The sequence below is a fragment of the Nyctibius grandis genome, chromosome 3, assembly GCF_013368605.1.
Source record: "Nyctibius grandis isolate bNycGra1 chromosome 3, bNycGra1.pri, whole genome shotgun sequence".
Classification (NCBI taxonomy): domain Eukaryota; kingdom Metazoa; phylum Chordata; class Aves; order Nyctibiiformes; family Nyctibiidae; genus Nyctibius; species Nyctibius grandis.
In genome coordinates this window covers 95187873-95204073 of record NC_090660.1, presented here as the reverse complement: position 1 = coordinate 95204073, position 16201 = coordinate 95187873, and the positions used below count along the sequence as shown (strand labels likewise).

Below are 16201 nucleotides of genomic sequence, written 5' to 3'. Positions count from 1 at the left end.
TTTATAATGAAATTCAACTTGTGTTATCACAGTAAAATTCATCTGATATATCTTTTTTCTTCAAACTATGTAAAATCTTTAAAAGATGTTATACCCGTTTCCCCATATAGAGTATTTTAGATCCATTAAATTTCAGAGAACCAGGATGCATCATCCTGTTTCTGTTCTCTTTTGAGTGACACATGCTATCAGGTAAAAAACAATTCTAGTGATTTGCATACTTCTGCAGCCAGCTAATTAATAATATCTGCATGTTACTTAGTTTGAATAGTATTTTCTAAAAACAAAATTCAAAACACTGTGACATAGTTTTCTATATCTAAGAGACGATAATGTAAATTCACTTCTGGTAAACAGGCTGACTTTCAGTTTCAAGAATTGTAAAGAAGTAACTTGGGTGTTTTTTAAGAGACAGTTAGAAATGTTTCCTTTCCCACTTCTAAGCTAGTTTCTAGTCACATAAATTTAGGAAATGCTATGCTAATGCTATGCTAAGGAAACAACTGTAAAATGAAAATTTCAAGGGTTCTAATAATTTGTAGACATTAAAGATCTTAAAAAACGTTCATGGAAGTTTTTGACCCCAGAATAGTTCCAATATAGATAACTGTCTTGTGAAATGATCTAAATTTCTCATAGAGTTTCAATTGAATTATTTTTTGTTTCTTTTCCGGAAATGTTACATATTGTTATCCTACTGTTAACGTGTTTGATGTGGTGAAGTTGAAGTTGTAAGTAATGTTAATAGGTGATACATATTTTCTGTAAAAGTGAATTCAAATTAACCTTACAAGCAAGCAAAGAGAGAAATTAGTATAATATTTACAATGCGATATGACAGATGTAAGTAATACGTGGTTTCTAATTGCTCCCTTTTTGAGAACAGACGCACAATGACTAAAGAGAAAAAGAGAGAGTTCAGTTTTTCTGTTCCCTAGGAGCGGTTTGGATGCTTAGGATCTCCCTGCAGCCTTTTTTTCCCTAATTGCAATATGACAAGGGTAAAGCTGCTGAGGAAATACATTTTAGGGAAAAGCAATGTTTTCTAAGCAGTTTAACTTGCCTATGGAGATAAGGAGATCGTGGTATCTACATCTTCCAGATTTGTTTCCCGTTTAGCTAGACATAAATCAGCAGAAAATTTGTACACAGCTGAGCTCATACATTATTGCACAGGGATCTTCCAAGATGTATCCTAATAATCAGTGAAAACAAGAGATTAAGAAAAAATATTATGGGACCTTCCCTCAAATCATGCTTGATTTTGGAGGCTACCCTCTGATATCTATCGATTTAAGGACTTATAAAGTGGAATTATACAAAGATACATTTTTAGCCTGTTCTTGAGCAATTGTGTTACTCATGGTCCTTGGGTGCTTCTGCTTACAGGAATAAGCACTCACCAGATGGCCCATGTGTCAATCCAGCTGTTCTCTTCAGCATGAATTCCTTTGAAGGTGCTGTGTCCCAGGACAAATTTGGGAAAAGTCATATTTAAATGTTACATAGAGAAAGTAGGATTAAGGGAGAAGTTCATATCTCTGTTCTCAAACCATCAGGTATGCTGAAATACTTAACAGGCTTTTGGGGTGAAATAAAGTGTAATGAAACAGAAATTCTGTGATAAGAAAAGATGGTTGTCTTTTCATCTTTTTTTATTTGTTTTTATTTTTATGAGAGTCCCAAGGACTAAACACAACTTATAGAAATGTAGTTTAAAATCCAGGTCAAATGAGAACTCTTTAAAATGCATAGTTTGACTTCCTAGCTTTTGTTTGCCAAGTAACATCTCAAAGAAGCCCAAATTAGGTAGGACAATCAGAGACAAAATAGGATTTCTTAAAACAGAAATCCTGTTATGTTATCCTCTTTAAAAAAATAAGCTGTTGCCTGGATGGCAGGAGTGTATGAAGTGCAAGAGATTTTGAGTGCAGTGGTAACAGAAATGGCATGTGAACCATTTGAAGAACAGAAACAAATACAGGAAGCACCCTTTGATTCTGTTTATCCAACATAAGTACGATTCACTACAGTTAGAAGACCAAACAGGACCAGAAACAGAATGAAGAGTTATCACTGAAACTGAACCCATTGAACAAGTGAGTTAACTGTAGGTAGGCTTACCAGTTTGTCCTAAAGAACATGCTGGAGTTCACCAGAAGATAAAGCACTGGAGATACTGTTAAATGGCAAGTGCACAGTAGATTGTGAAACCCCAGACACCTGTGTTTTCGTAATCACCCTGACTTGAACAGCACTGATTTTTTACAGTTAACAGTGTCCATGAAGATGCATCTTCAGGAGACTTGGCACAGTGTTCTGGAATGCTAAAGGATTACTGATCTCTATTTTAGGTAGATTTTCCTCCTTCTGTATAAGACAGTCAAAAAGTTAATCTGTGGCAGTTAAAAAGATGCTGGGAAATTTGAGATCTACATCAAGAGTTCATCACCCACCATCACAAAGCCAGACTGTGGACCTCTTTCTCTAAAGTGAAACTTGGTGACTGACTCTGCCCTGTTTTAAATAGCAGTTAAAAATCAGGGAAAGGTCAGCAGTATGAAAGGGACTTTGGATAGAAAATGTTTTAAATAAATCTTAGAAAGAGCTCTGTTTTATTTTCCCTTTTGTCTGCTTTCCTGAATTACTTTCATGTCAGAAAAGGGGGACTGATTTTTGGACATGCTTCTACCCTTAATTCTCATTAAAGGGTTCTTCTGTTGAAGCTCTTATTTATTTATCTTCCTGTTATGTGGACTCATACTTCTTCAAAATCTTTGCTTTTGTTCAAAACTTGTTAGGAATATTCTGCCTACATGAGAGCATTCTATGGTTCATCTGTAACTTGTTAAGGCATGTTGAAATCATCAGACCTTGTGACAAAGTGAAGTCCATCCACAGGACACATGAGACTTTCTGTTCATTCCAATTTATATAGTCAATTATAGGTGTTTCACCCTAGCCATATGATATACCTGGATCTCTCTTCTACCTCATTTAATCTGTCAGAATGAACTAGAACCTTGGAAGAGATCATCGTACTTTAATATTCAGACTGTGAAAACCCTTCTTTAAAATCTCAGTTACTTTCCTTGATAGATAATAGAAATTAGTTATCTTTATTTTTAAAGTAGATGTCTAGTTGTATAGTACATGAGGCATACTACTGAAAGACGCAGGCCAGTGGTGGTAGCCTCTTGTTATTATGAAATGTCGTGTCCCAGAGTCCTGTTCCAATGACTTGATGATTTGGAGTAGAAGTTTTCTCTACTGACTTTAAGGTAGCTTTTGATGACATATTATGAGACACCTGCTTGGCCATTATAAACCTTATATTTTTCACTCCAGTGTGTAACACATCTTGGATTGACTTTTAAGAATTTTTTTGAGGTGATGCTTAGAATTGTTCCTGTGTTGTTTTATGTGTCTTTTACTTTACCTTAAACAACAGTTTTTTACCCACTGTGTTTTGCACAGGAGGGACAGGATTTTAAACAATATCTTTGTGATTTTGAACAGTCCTTGGAATAATGTGGTAACCTTATGTACCCCAGCAGAAAGTTTGAAGTGCTCTCTCCATTCAAAATTTATAAAATTTGGTCCTGACTTAAAGTAAGATTAAATAAGAACATGTGGTTCACTAGACTGGATGAAGCTATCTTTGTGAATTAATTCTGCATCAAAACCAGCATGATTTCAGAAGAGATATCAGTGCATCTGAAATCAGAGGTTGTCTTGATCTTGCAAAAGTCATATTGTATGATAAAGAACATCAGAACAAGAGACTACTTAGTGTTTTGAAACTGACGGCAGGAACAGTTTTTTTTTTGTAGGAAGACAAACTTGTTGACAAGCTAATTCTCAAGCTCACTAAAAGACCCAAATAATGCTTAAGATCTGCCTTACTGCTTTCTACTTTACCAAATATTTTCAGGTCCTGTAAATTCTCCTTGATGTAGTCCCAGAATATTTCCTAGTGCTCTCCTATATTTATTTTGTATCGTGCACTTCGGGAGTTCTTAAAAAAATTGCACCATATGCCAACATATGTTAAGCAGATGATTTTTTGTTGTTTGATTTGGCTTTCCTCTGGACTACTTCCCTCTAGATTTCCTGTTGTCCTTAGACAGTGATCCATTGGTGGCTTCTGCATTACTGCTGCCCTTGCAGTTTCTTCTTCATCTCCTGGATCACCTTGACCCATAGGACTTCTCCAGGCAGAATGAGCCCAGCTCCCCCAGCCTCTCATCACAGGGCAAATGCTCTAGCCCCAGCCATCTCAGTGGCCCTCCAATAAACTCATTCAAGTTTATTGATGTCATTGTTGTACTTTGGGTCTTAAAAATGGATACAATATTCTAGATGTGGTCTAATGAATGCTGAGTAAAGGGGAATAATCAGTCTCTTGATCCACTGGTTATGTTCCAGTCGATACAACCAAGGCTGCCTTTTTTTGCTGCCAGGGGCCCACTGTTGGCTTGCTTGATCTTTTTCATTGTTCAGTTTTCATTTACTAATTTAGCAGTAAGATGCTGTTTGCAGCATGGCTTAGTCCTGTAGTAAAATCAGGTTTTAGGATCTCCTTTGTAAGACTGCATACATGAGCACTGGTTAGTGAAATCGATAAATAAATGGCACCAAACCACTAAGGGAAATATGGGAGAACTTTCGAAGTAGGTTTTTTCACATGTTCAATAGAAATATGGATGTTCCTTTTTGCCAGCATGTTTCAATTGGTGGCCTAACTTTATTGGAGATTAGGACGGTTTAGAAGGTGGTTACAGTCAGTTCTTTTTATTCAAGGTAGAAGTAGACTGGAATGTTCTGAACAATGGGAAAAAATTATGTTGGATAAGGAATGGAAGTAAGGAATGGATGTACAGGGAACCACTGTACATCCAGCCAGATTTACTGTTTCAGGCACTGTACTGCTCAGAAGTAGCAGAACCATGTGTTTTTTATGCTAATGCAAGACAAGAATGCCAAGAGAGGCACAGTACAGCCAGGGTGAGGAGATCAAAGGGTGCCTAATGCAAAGCAAGAACTGGCTGAAGGGAGAACAGGGTTGGCACAGTGCCAGTGGGACTCATCAGAAGCAAAATATAGGGCTAAGAAAGCAGGATCCAAGAATTAGGAAGAAAGAGTGGGATCCAGGACTACAAAGCAGAAGTCAGGATCAGCAGCCAAGAATGAGTCTAAGCTAGAACTGGTTGCAGCTCCATATTGAGAAGCCCGAGGCAACCGATGAGCTTATTATATGTCTAATACCAGAGCAGTGCAAGAATTAACCTCCCTGATCAGTCCTTAAGTCTCCCAAGGGACTGATGGATGCCATGTGCAGCTGATAACTAAAGCAGGGCTGGCAGAGGCTGACCTGGCTAGCTGTACTTCAGTTGCCTTGATGGAGCCTGACAGGAGTGACAAGTGTTAGCACAGACTACTGAGTTGGCCAAGTATGAATCATATGCAAGGGCAGATTCATTATGGCCTTCATCTTGGGTTTATGTGTACGCAAGCTACAGATAAACATATATTCTTGCTTCCTATTCATTTCTATATGGTATTTTGTAAAAATGACTTAGAAACTTTTGCTTTATATAAATGTAATGTTATTGCTGTAAATATTCAGTTTTATTTTTAATGGCAGACTTCATTAGGCAGCCATTAACAAAGGTTTTAGAAGGAATCAAACAATCCAATAACTAATTCAAATGATATATGGTAACTAAAATTTGCAATGCCTTTAGAGGCTGTGAACTTGCACTGAAAGCTACAGTTGAAATTACAGAACATTTCATACAATTGCTGTGCTCTGGCTGCTCAAGAGCTTTTGTCAGTGAGGCAAAGAACTATTGAAACAGTCCAGAATGTTTCTTTAATCTTCTTGTAGTATCACAATGGACAATTGTCTGAAACATCTTCCCAACATTTTGATCAGTAAAAACATTGACCAGATTTGCATGTTCCTATGTAAATGCTAGCAAATAAAAACTGATGAGTAGACTATAAAAAATAATAATAATAAAAAAGATAATAAAATAGAAAGACACTTGGAAATCACTGACAATTTCAATTGCCTGAACAACTGCATGACTGTATAGTCCAAGATGGAAGACTGGTAATAATAGATTAAAGTAGTATGAAACACTTCAAAAATCCCTTTGAATTAGAAGTTCCAAAACAGTTTCTTTTGGGAAATAAGTATCAGAGCAGTTGTAGCTCTATGTGGCCTGTCAGTCACATTAGTGGTAGTTCACAAAGAGGTCAAAACATTTGCAGAGGTTGTTGTATTAGGAAGCAGAGCAGGTATTTGTTTTTCAGCTTTAATAATCCTGAATTAGTCACTACAGGAAAGTAAACTATCGCATTTACAAGGTATTGGCACAAACACCGAACTGTCACTTTTTTAGGGTCTCCAGCTGATTATTTTACTAATGCAGAGGAAAGGGCTTTTAGAAAATTTAAAACTTGTTTGATAGAATCTGTAATCATGAAATGTATCCCATTCTTCAACACAGCAAAATAGGACAAAATCATCTTACTATTAAAAATACAAAAGTGACTTTTAATCAACCCCTCTGCTTGCAGCAGACCTCCTATTGTTGAAACAGCTTGAAGAAGCTGGGTACTCTTACTGCTTTATAAGTCGTAAAGTCCAGAATGTTGCCTATATTATATGAGTCTTGATTGGGTTGGAAATGAAAATTTAAGCTTATTCCAATAAAAGAGACATATATTTCCAACATGGGGAGAATCAGGAGATAATTTTCCTACTGCCGTGGCTGTTATTTAAAAAATTAAAAAAAGAAAAAAAAAATTAAAGAAATAGTATTTATTTAACGTGGATAGTAGGCAGGTATACTTCAGCACAGCCTGGACCTCCTGATTGTCCAAACCAGGGGAGCTACCAGTACACATGAGGGTCCTTTACTGTCCTCATGCCCATGTTTTCTTCTGAAGGAAATGGGAGCATACAGGGTAGCTGCTGGATCTGATGATCCAAGCCTGTGGCCATGCTACAACCAGGATCCAGCCATGGGGGCTGCAGTTATCCAGCAGGGTGCATTCGGACAGTGCAAGCTCCTACAGCGCGGTACGTAGGGACAGCGGCGGAGCGGGATGGGAAATGGTAGCAGTGGTTCAGATATAATGGGTGGCTGGCACTTGGTTAATAATGACCTTTTCAGTCTAATAGCTGATCTTGTCATACAGTTGGTGATATTTAGAAAAAAAAAGAAAGTGAAATTTGGAGGAAGAAAACAAGGAAGTATATGAAATATATGAAGATGTAATGCATTGGGGCAACTTTAGCCACACAAAAACTGAAGAAAGAATAGTGCAAAATTGTGCAAAAATGGTTGTGTTTTACAGTCAGAGTATATGGCATGAAAGAAGTGAATTCTTTTTAAAAAGCAATACTCGCACAATGGAAGTGCCATTTTACTTTTGAGGCAGAGAGCAAAGGAGCACTTCAGAAACTGCCTTATATAGAATTGCAATTTAAGAAACAAATGTAAAACTGACATGCCAGCGTGGCTTCTGTCAGAAAAGCATTATGTTTCCTTTTGTCTTCTGTGCTGCAGTTACTGAAACACTAACATGCAACACACTTACTATTATAATCTTGTTTCCTAAGCATAACTAAGTCAGATAAAAGGTCAAAAGCAGACCTTAGCAGCCAAATAAAGAGCAATTTAGAGCAGAGCTAATGGATGAATAAGAGGTATCTGAGCTTTGTCCAGCAAGAAAGACAATATAGTTTCAGTTTCTAGATGTTACTTTGGTAGGCAGCTAGCGGATGCTGAGACTGTAACTCAGACAATGTGTAAATAAAACTTTTAAAAACAAATATTTTATATTAAGACATTCAAATTTAATGAAAAGATTGATTAACTTTCCAATTTCAAATCTAAAACATCCTAAAATAGTAAAGGTCAAATAATATTTCTGTGCCACCTGACCCAACTGAAGACATTTGACGGAAAGTACCTTTACATACAGCTGAGAAAAAAGAGACAAGGTAATGATCTGGTGATCTTTTTTCACATTGTATTTCCAAAATTATTTACCTTTAAGTTGCTTTTCTTGCCATAGTATTGTCAATCTTCACCATATATCACTAGATTATTACTATTGCATTAGCGTTAACAAAAAATACAATGAGGTTTTATTTATAAAAATGTCTGATTTGTTATATACGGCACGTTGCTATGAAAAATATATTTTAAGAACTGATGTTCTCCAGGTGTGAAATTGAAACAGACAAAATCAAAGCCACAGGTTTCTGAGACTTTCAGTGTGCTGCAGAATGACTCTTTAGAATAACTTTGTGCAATGCTGATATCATTTGCCGCTTTGTGTTGCTTGCATGTATTTAATTTAGAAGGGCTCATTTCCATGGACTGCTTGGCAAGCTCAGTGTGGGATCTGCAGGTTGAGGTCTGTTATTCTATGAATCACCACAAGTCATTATCTATGTCCTCGTTGGAATGTAATTAACTATTCCATCAATGATTTACATCCGACACTACGGTCTATCTTATTTCCCAAAGGATTGCCACATTAGGTCTGCAATGCTAGTAGTCTACCCCAAGGTCACTGGCCACCCTCAGTACGACAGCTGTTCATACAGGCATACACGGCTTGGCTGTACATGAGCTCTGTTGGGAGCTGGTAGCAGCGCAGCCTTGGCAGCACAGGGTTCGGCATGGCAAGTGCATCTGCTTGGGAGCCTTGGCAAATACTGACGGCCTGAGGGCAGCTCTGCACTGCCTTTTCTGTAGCACGTGGTGATAGCCCAGGACATTGGGCTGTACTTCCCAGTCTTGGTAGTTTTCAGCTAAATCAACACAAACTACACTCATAACTTTGTCTTCAGTGCAGAATTATCCTAGGGAGGGTTAGGTGGGTGGAACTGAATAGATAGGACTCAATATATACACATCTCACTAAGCATAGTTATATTTTCCTTCTCCAAAGGGCTACATAGTTGCTCTTTTAAAAGGAGTTGCTGCAAAAGAACAATCCTTTTATTCTAGTATAGTGTCCCATTATCTCTGATGATCAGGACAGCTGTTTAATCATTGGTTTTATGTTCACAAATGACTGTATCGATAATGATATGTACTATCTTCTTTATCAAGCAAAAATATTAATGGCATTAATAAAAACAGTCAGTAAATATCACAAAATTTAAACGTTGTAATCACAGAGATAGTCTGAGTTTATGGCTGACTAAGTGCACTCACACTTAAAGGCTGGGGAGGACTTGACTGGTTTGCCACTGAACACAAATGCTGTAAATTGGGACAGATCAGGCAGCCAGCTGCAGCACGTGCAACCATTTTACATAAGCGTGCAGTTCAGGCTGTGCTTGGTCACTGTATGCAACTGGTGTACAGTGTAACCCGCACGAGCACTTTTTTGTGTCTTTATTTCATTTCCCTGTCTTAAAATGGGCAAAATAGCTTAGTGTTTTCTAAGTGTAAAATTCATTTATGGTAAATAGGCACTCAGATGCTATTCTGAAATGCCATGAGACACTGCACAGTCTTTCAGAATATTTCCCAGTGTAACATTCCTTGCAAGAGAACAGAAGCAAATGATCTGTGTACTTCATGAAAGACAGTTACTCTAAAACTATCAAAAAGGGACAAATCTGATAGCCAAACCTGTACACTCTTCTCTTCTGCAGGACTACACAGGTCTGCTGCTTCACATTATGAATTATTTTCTCCAGGTGGCTGAGTCCAATGTTGCTATCCCCAAGAGTCCAACAAGCCACTGGATGTATTATGCAGATTATTTTCTCCCATTGTTTTCTTTCAGTCCTGTCTGTGCTGCTCTTCACATCTTTCCATCTTGTCTTCTTTACATGTCAGCCAAACAATTACCTGATGATCATTGACAATACATCTTGCAGTACTATTTTTCTGAAAAGATTATCGATAGTAGCCCATCAGATTTCTGTATACACAGAAATGTCTGTATATGGAGAGGGAAAAATATCTTTCTTCTATTTATTATATCTGCACATAGTGCAATGCAGAGTGGCACAGACTTAGCATTAATTTAGAGCTAACTTGTCTAACAAGAACAAATAGCCAGAATATTTTGTTCAGATCTAACTTGAATACCTCTGCACAACACTGCTTTATGGTCTTACTGCTGATCACCAGTCACCTGGCAGTTCCGTGTTTGAAATACACTGTTAACAAGCTCAAATAATATTGTAATTTTTTAGTTTCTGAGGCATTTGTACATTGTCAGTACAAATTATCTCTAGTCCTGTCCCACCCTTTCAGACTTCCCAGCCCAGCAGTTCAGCAAGATACGGGGTTTGTTTGCACAGCTACAACATCGCTTTGTCTTTTGGTTTGATAATCTCATCTATCTATTTACTTAAAAAAAAAAAAATGCCAACATTTGTCAACCAGAAGTTCTTGTAAATAGGGTAGGCCCCAAAAGAGACATATATTTTATAGATATCATGGAGTGCATTCTGTCTCCTGTTCAATCTTTCATGAGCTCAGTAATCATGGGCAAGTCACTAAGTCTCTCTGCTTTGCTTTCCTGCACTGGTGAAACAGTTGTGGTAAGAATATTCTACGATGGTTTAGATGTCTTTGCTAAGGTTTGTGAAACCTTTGGATGAGCTGGAAACTTTGTACAAGTCACTCAATGGATGAAGCTGAGGAGCTAATAACTTGAAGAGGATAGCAAAGCAAAGTAAAATTAATAGAAAACTGGACATAACTTTTATTCTGTATCGGTTTAAAACTTCATTATAAAAATTCAGGCAGTCTGGTGACAAAGGAGTTTAGATAGGCTCAGGGACCAGCTCCATAGCTGATTTGTGGTAATGTCACTGACAACATCTGTATCTGTGTCCCTTTCCTCTTACAGTATCGGTCAGGACGGGATCCTCAGCGAGGCTCAGACAATGTTTCCAATAAGTCTTCAGACAGCGATGTCAGTGATGTCTCAGCTGTGTCACGGACAAGCAGTGCTTCACGTTTCAGCAGCACAAGCTACATGTCAGTCCAGTCAGAGCGGCCAAGAGGAAACAAGAAAATAAGGTGAGCACGAGGAGCTGTAGTGCCAGCCCTAGCAGTGTAATTTACATAACTGAACATTTGTCAATAATTATATTTCAAATTAGTATCTTGCCTAGGTTGAATTTTGCAGGGAATTTGCAAAATACTGGTCTAAATGTCTTCTTCATCTAATGCTATTTGAAGTCTTCATGGTATTTGTTTTTAGCCAAGTTTTGTCATCTTGGGTTATACTAACGTACACTAAAATAACAAACATATGCTGTCAGCAAGCATTAGACACTCTAAGATTTGCACTTTCTGAAAACCATTTTGTAAAATACTTAATAGGGCTGAAAAGACAGTGTAACTTGAAAATTTGTGCCAGCAATGTCAGAGGCATCTTAATTTCCTTTTAAACCAGAGCTGCTGAACTTCTTTAAAAAGTCTTATTTAATGCTTACGCAGACCAATTCAATTTATTTAATACTTACACTAGTCCAATTTAACTGTAGGCGTACAAAGATTGAATTACTCTTCAACAAGATGTACAAAGTGTATCTGTGAGCAAAACACAGCATCTCCTTTGCCTGTGCCCTGTGCACACACAGAGGAGCTTTGGCTGTAGAAGGAATGAAAGATCATTTTTCCTGGAAGGTGTAACCCACCTGCATCTCTCAGTAAAATTCAATGTCAGCCTATATTAATTCTCAGAAAATTGTCCACTTGAGAGAAATGGTGCATTTCAAAAGATTGTTTAAACATCTGTTTATATGACCATTGTTAGGACCACATTGTTTCTGTCATGCAGTTCTGTATACATTTCTAAATGTGATGTATTGCCATGCAACTTTTATTCGAAGAGGGACTTAGAGACTGTCCTAAGAAAACATCCCAAGGTTCTCTAGTGTAGGCTGGAGTCTTAGCCAGCATGGTTTTACTTATGACTGTTTCCATTGTTCAGTTTTTATTTCATTTCTTTTGCATTTCCTTTCTTATGAGTTCATGCATGCTCTTCTCCATTGCCTTAACTTTAATTTATTCTTTTCTTTTTTCTTTTTGCCTGCCTTTTTCAATTTTTGTTGGCTTCAGAAGGACAAGGGATATAGAGGGAAAAAAAGAGGGAGGGCTGGAAGGGAATGAACAAGATGGAATATTTCCTGAGGAGGAAGAAAAAGAGGAGGAGGAAGAAAAAGAGGAGGAGGAGGAAAAAGCAAAGGAGCAAGAAATTAATGAAAAAGGGGAAGGGCAAGAGGTGACAGAGAACTGTGATAAGGAGGAAATCAAAGGATCAGGGCAAGATGAAAAAGCTCAAGAAGACCAAGCTGAGGAAGGGAAAGAGGACGACAGGTAATAGATACTTCTGTTTCTATAGACCTATTCTTCCTCCTGTACCAGGACCCTCCTTATCTTCCCTTTTTTTTCCCTTTGCTTAGCTTATTGTCTATGTTCTCTGCAGCTTTGTTTGCTTTCAATCATGATGCTTTCACATTTAAACAAGTTTCACTCTCAGCTTCAGTGAACTTGTTCTGCATACAAAATGACGCAGCACACTACCTTGACTCATTATTATGCATGCAACTACAGTATATTATTTTTTAAATTGGTTTAGACTAGAGCTTGGGTTTGACTATAATAAACAATAGAAATTGTAAGATTCCTCATTATATTCCCTGCTTGAATTATTATTTCAGGGAAAACTCTTTTGTTGAGTGGTATCTCATAAGTATCAAAACCATCTTTACTTTCATTTGTGGCAGTACTAAAGGAGAGTATTTGGATTTTTTTACACCTCTTTGTGTAGGCTGATAAATGTGCATATTGATGGACAATCGATGTGAATAAGCGGAGTCTTCCTTTTTTTTTTTTGTTCCAAGTGAATAACTGATGTGAATTGCTGTATTGTGGAGGGGTCATGTACCTCGGGTGCTGTATTGTGTCTAGAAAAATTTCAGCACAATTGGCCTTAGTTTTATCAGATAATATTCTAGATTTATACATTTTGCCACAATTCCTTTGAAGCATGGCTTTTAATGTAAATGAGTGACGTTTTGTGCTGCAAAATCCATGTAATTTGCATTATGAGAAATACAATATTCCTTCTTTCTTCATTAGCAAAAAATGAGTTTGAGATTTGCTGAATATTCTTGAACCCCTTCTCACGTACACAAGAATGGCAGAAAACTGTAGAAAAAAATACTTTATTTTAATCTGCTAATTCTGCACTACCTGTAGATAACACATGCCTGTAAAACTGTGCTCATATATACTAGGGTAAGCACAGAGCATCTGTGGCAATCCACTTTCTTCCTTTGCTACAAACTTACATGTGTACATGCCTGTACATACACACACACCTGAACATGCACCTAGCAAAGTTGATACAAAAAGAGAATCAAAATGCATAGTATTCAGTCTCAATATGGCCAATATAGCCGTACTACTGCTTTTATACACTGTGTCATCATTCCCTCACTCATGTGAGCTCATTTTAGAATACAGCAAAAGCAGGTGTTTAGAAACAGCTGTCTTTACGACTGCCTTGGTACACATGTTCCAGGGACTGCTAAATGGTGGTGTGGGAGAGGATGTTTTAAAGAACTTTTTCTCTCCTGGCTCCCACTGAGTTCCCAGTTTAATGGATCTGGAAATCCTGCCTCTCAAAAAGCATGACCCTGTTCCTGGTGTCCAGCTTTCACTCAGGTTAGTCTTCAGCCAAAATGCTGTCCCTCACAGAAAGTAAAGTCCTCTTTGAGAAACAACTTCTTGTTCCTTGTGCCAGGTTGTTCCTCTGCTTGTTAGCTGCTCTCTGCTTTCAGGAAGAAGCAGCACAAGTCAGCAGTCCCTACTTGGTAGAGAAACAAGATAATTAAGTGACTGCCGTGCAGTGACTTTTGTTTGTGTTAGATTTTGGCTCTCAACATGGAAATCAGCCTCTAGTATTATTTGCCCGCTTTGCCCATTTTGACCACTTTTAGTATGTAAATTGTGAATAAAAAGGAAAGTTTCTCTCTATCCACCTTCCTTTCCCATGGTACGATAAGTGCTCATCTTTTTAGTGTTGTCTGAACATTCTTCTAGAGTAAGAAGCAAACTGAAAATCTCAGATAAATTCCTATATGCATACAGGTATATGCCTATTATAGATTTCTATGCACACATAGTTGTGTATCATTAATATACTGAAATATCATGACTTGTGTATTCAGTGGACAAACCCAAAGGCAGGATCGAGTCTAAACATTGTTGTAAATTCAGTGCCTTCTACTTGCTTGTTTGGCAATGTATAAGATACCTTATACCTGATAATTTATAAGATACTTATAAGTTAACAACTTCATCTTTCCAAAAAATGTTTTCGGACCCACCACCAATATTAAACAATCACCAAAGCATCACTTAATAATTAAACATATCAATAGTAATTCGAGAGACCCAACAGAACCAAAGCAGCCAGTTCATCCATCACAAAATAGTAGTAAATCACCATCTAGTTCCTGAGACCTTGGGCATCAAGAAAAGCTATATCGCAAGTGGGAATTTTCAACACATATTTTTACTTCAGAGGTGCATCTTTAGTTCAACAGCAGTCACCTTTCCTCCGGGCAATCTGGAACATAGGGGCTGCTCTCAATGACTCCACCATCAAAAATTAGTTCTTTAGGGATACATCATACCCCTTGATGTCACTGTGCTTATATACTTTATGGGTAATGGTAATAGAAACACTAAAGGCTTCAATCTGCTGAGATCATAGGTAGGGTCAGTGTAACTTAAATGACTGTGAAGACAGATATCCATCATGGATTCATTCCACGCCTATTTTAAACAGTCCCTCAGAACAATAAACTGCATTAGCTTTTGGAGCACTGGAACACAATAAATCAATAAATCATTTTGGCAGAAATAGCTGCAGCATCAGACTTTGCCTTCATTAAACCTTGTAAAACTAAACCTTGACATCTGGTTGACCTATAGGGAAAGCATAATTGTGTTCCTTCTTGGCAGTATATATTATTAAACAGAAAGCATGGATCAAGCTTCCCTGTTGTAATTTTTAAAGATTCCTTATGTACAGTTCTCTGACATTATTTCTTATTCCAGCTCCCTGATGATATCAGGGACAAAAAAAAGCCCTCTTAGATCTAATGTGAGCATACATAATTTTTATTGCAGGAAATCTGTTTAAGACTGCTCTAAATGTTAACCTTCCTTAACATTTTTCTAAATATCAATCCTAAGCATTAATTCTGATAGCCGTGATTGATAGTTTTGTTTTATCGTATGAATACACAGCAATTGTAATCACAGAGCAAGATTTCACTGTGCTACATGATGCTGAAATACAGAAATAAAATACAACCTCTGTTCCAAGCACACAGACTAAATCATAAGATGACATATGAGTCCAGAGAGGGAAACGCATGAGAATTAAGAAATGTTCCACATGACAGGAGATAGTTACAATACTGGGTCGGGGACATCTTGACAATAGAGAGTGCTATGGGGAGATTTGAAGAAAGGGAATAAGACAGCTTTGTGAATGTTTCGGGAGAGCTCTTTTCAAGCTTTAGAGGCAATGAGGAAAAAACATGAGATGCTTACTAAAAATATATCAAGTGGGTGATGGGGCAAGTCTGATGAGCAGCAGGAACTGATCTTCAGTCTTGAATGCAAGAAGATAAATGTGATAAGGAACAACTGCTAAAATACTAGAAAATAAAGATGAATTATGTGAAACTGGATAAAAGAGAGTATGGCTTTTTACTGATGTATGGAGAAAGATGATGCAGCCAAATTGAAAGGCTATGAAACTTATCTTTCCTACGGTATCCCAGAAAGGCCTAGGGTAGGTAACTTGCCAGGACTGGAGAAAAGCACTGCAGTAGCTGGTATCTCAAATGGTGAGAGAGTGGACAAAACAATTAGCTGTGTGGGTGGACAGGGAGGCTGGAGATGTGAAATAGAAAGCACATACGCAAGTCACAAAAAAGTGGACCTAATAGGAAGCCTGGATTAAAAGGCCTGCCCAAATAGCAGGCCTGCATGACACGCGTGATCCACATGGCTGGGAGAAGAAGCAGAAGAAAGGTCTTGGTGGGAAATACTGAGTTTAATGATACTGAGTTGAGATCGGTGTTTCACAAGGAGGTGCCAGAGAAAGAGGT

The 16201-nt window shown here is 37.7% G+C and overlaps 1 protein-coding gene across 40 annotated transcripts in view; it reads left to right on the top strand.

Annotated features, from left to right (window-relative positions):
* The window catches only part of RIMS2 (regulating synaptic membrane exocytosis 2), a 531876-nt gene that overhangs the window by 441908 nt on the left and 73767 nt on the right, over window positions 1-16201 (top strand). For 17 of the 40 annotated variants that reach the window (XM_068395859.1, XM_068395854.1, XM_068395860.1 and 14 more), the window contains one exon: window positions 10906-11078. The exons of 22 other annotated variants lie outside the window; for them this stretch is intronic. In XM_068395859.1, coding sequence (XP_068251960.1) covers window positions 10906-11078 — 173 coding nt within the window. Of the gene's footprint in view, window positions 1-10905; window positions 11079-12125; window positions 12384-16201 lie in introns of all 40 variants that reach the window. One more of the 40 variants, XM_068395850.1, reaches the window with a different exon arrangement.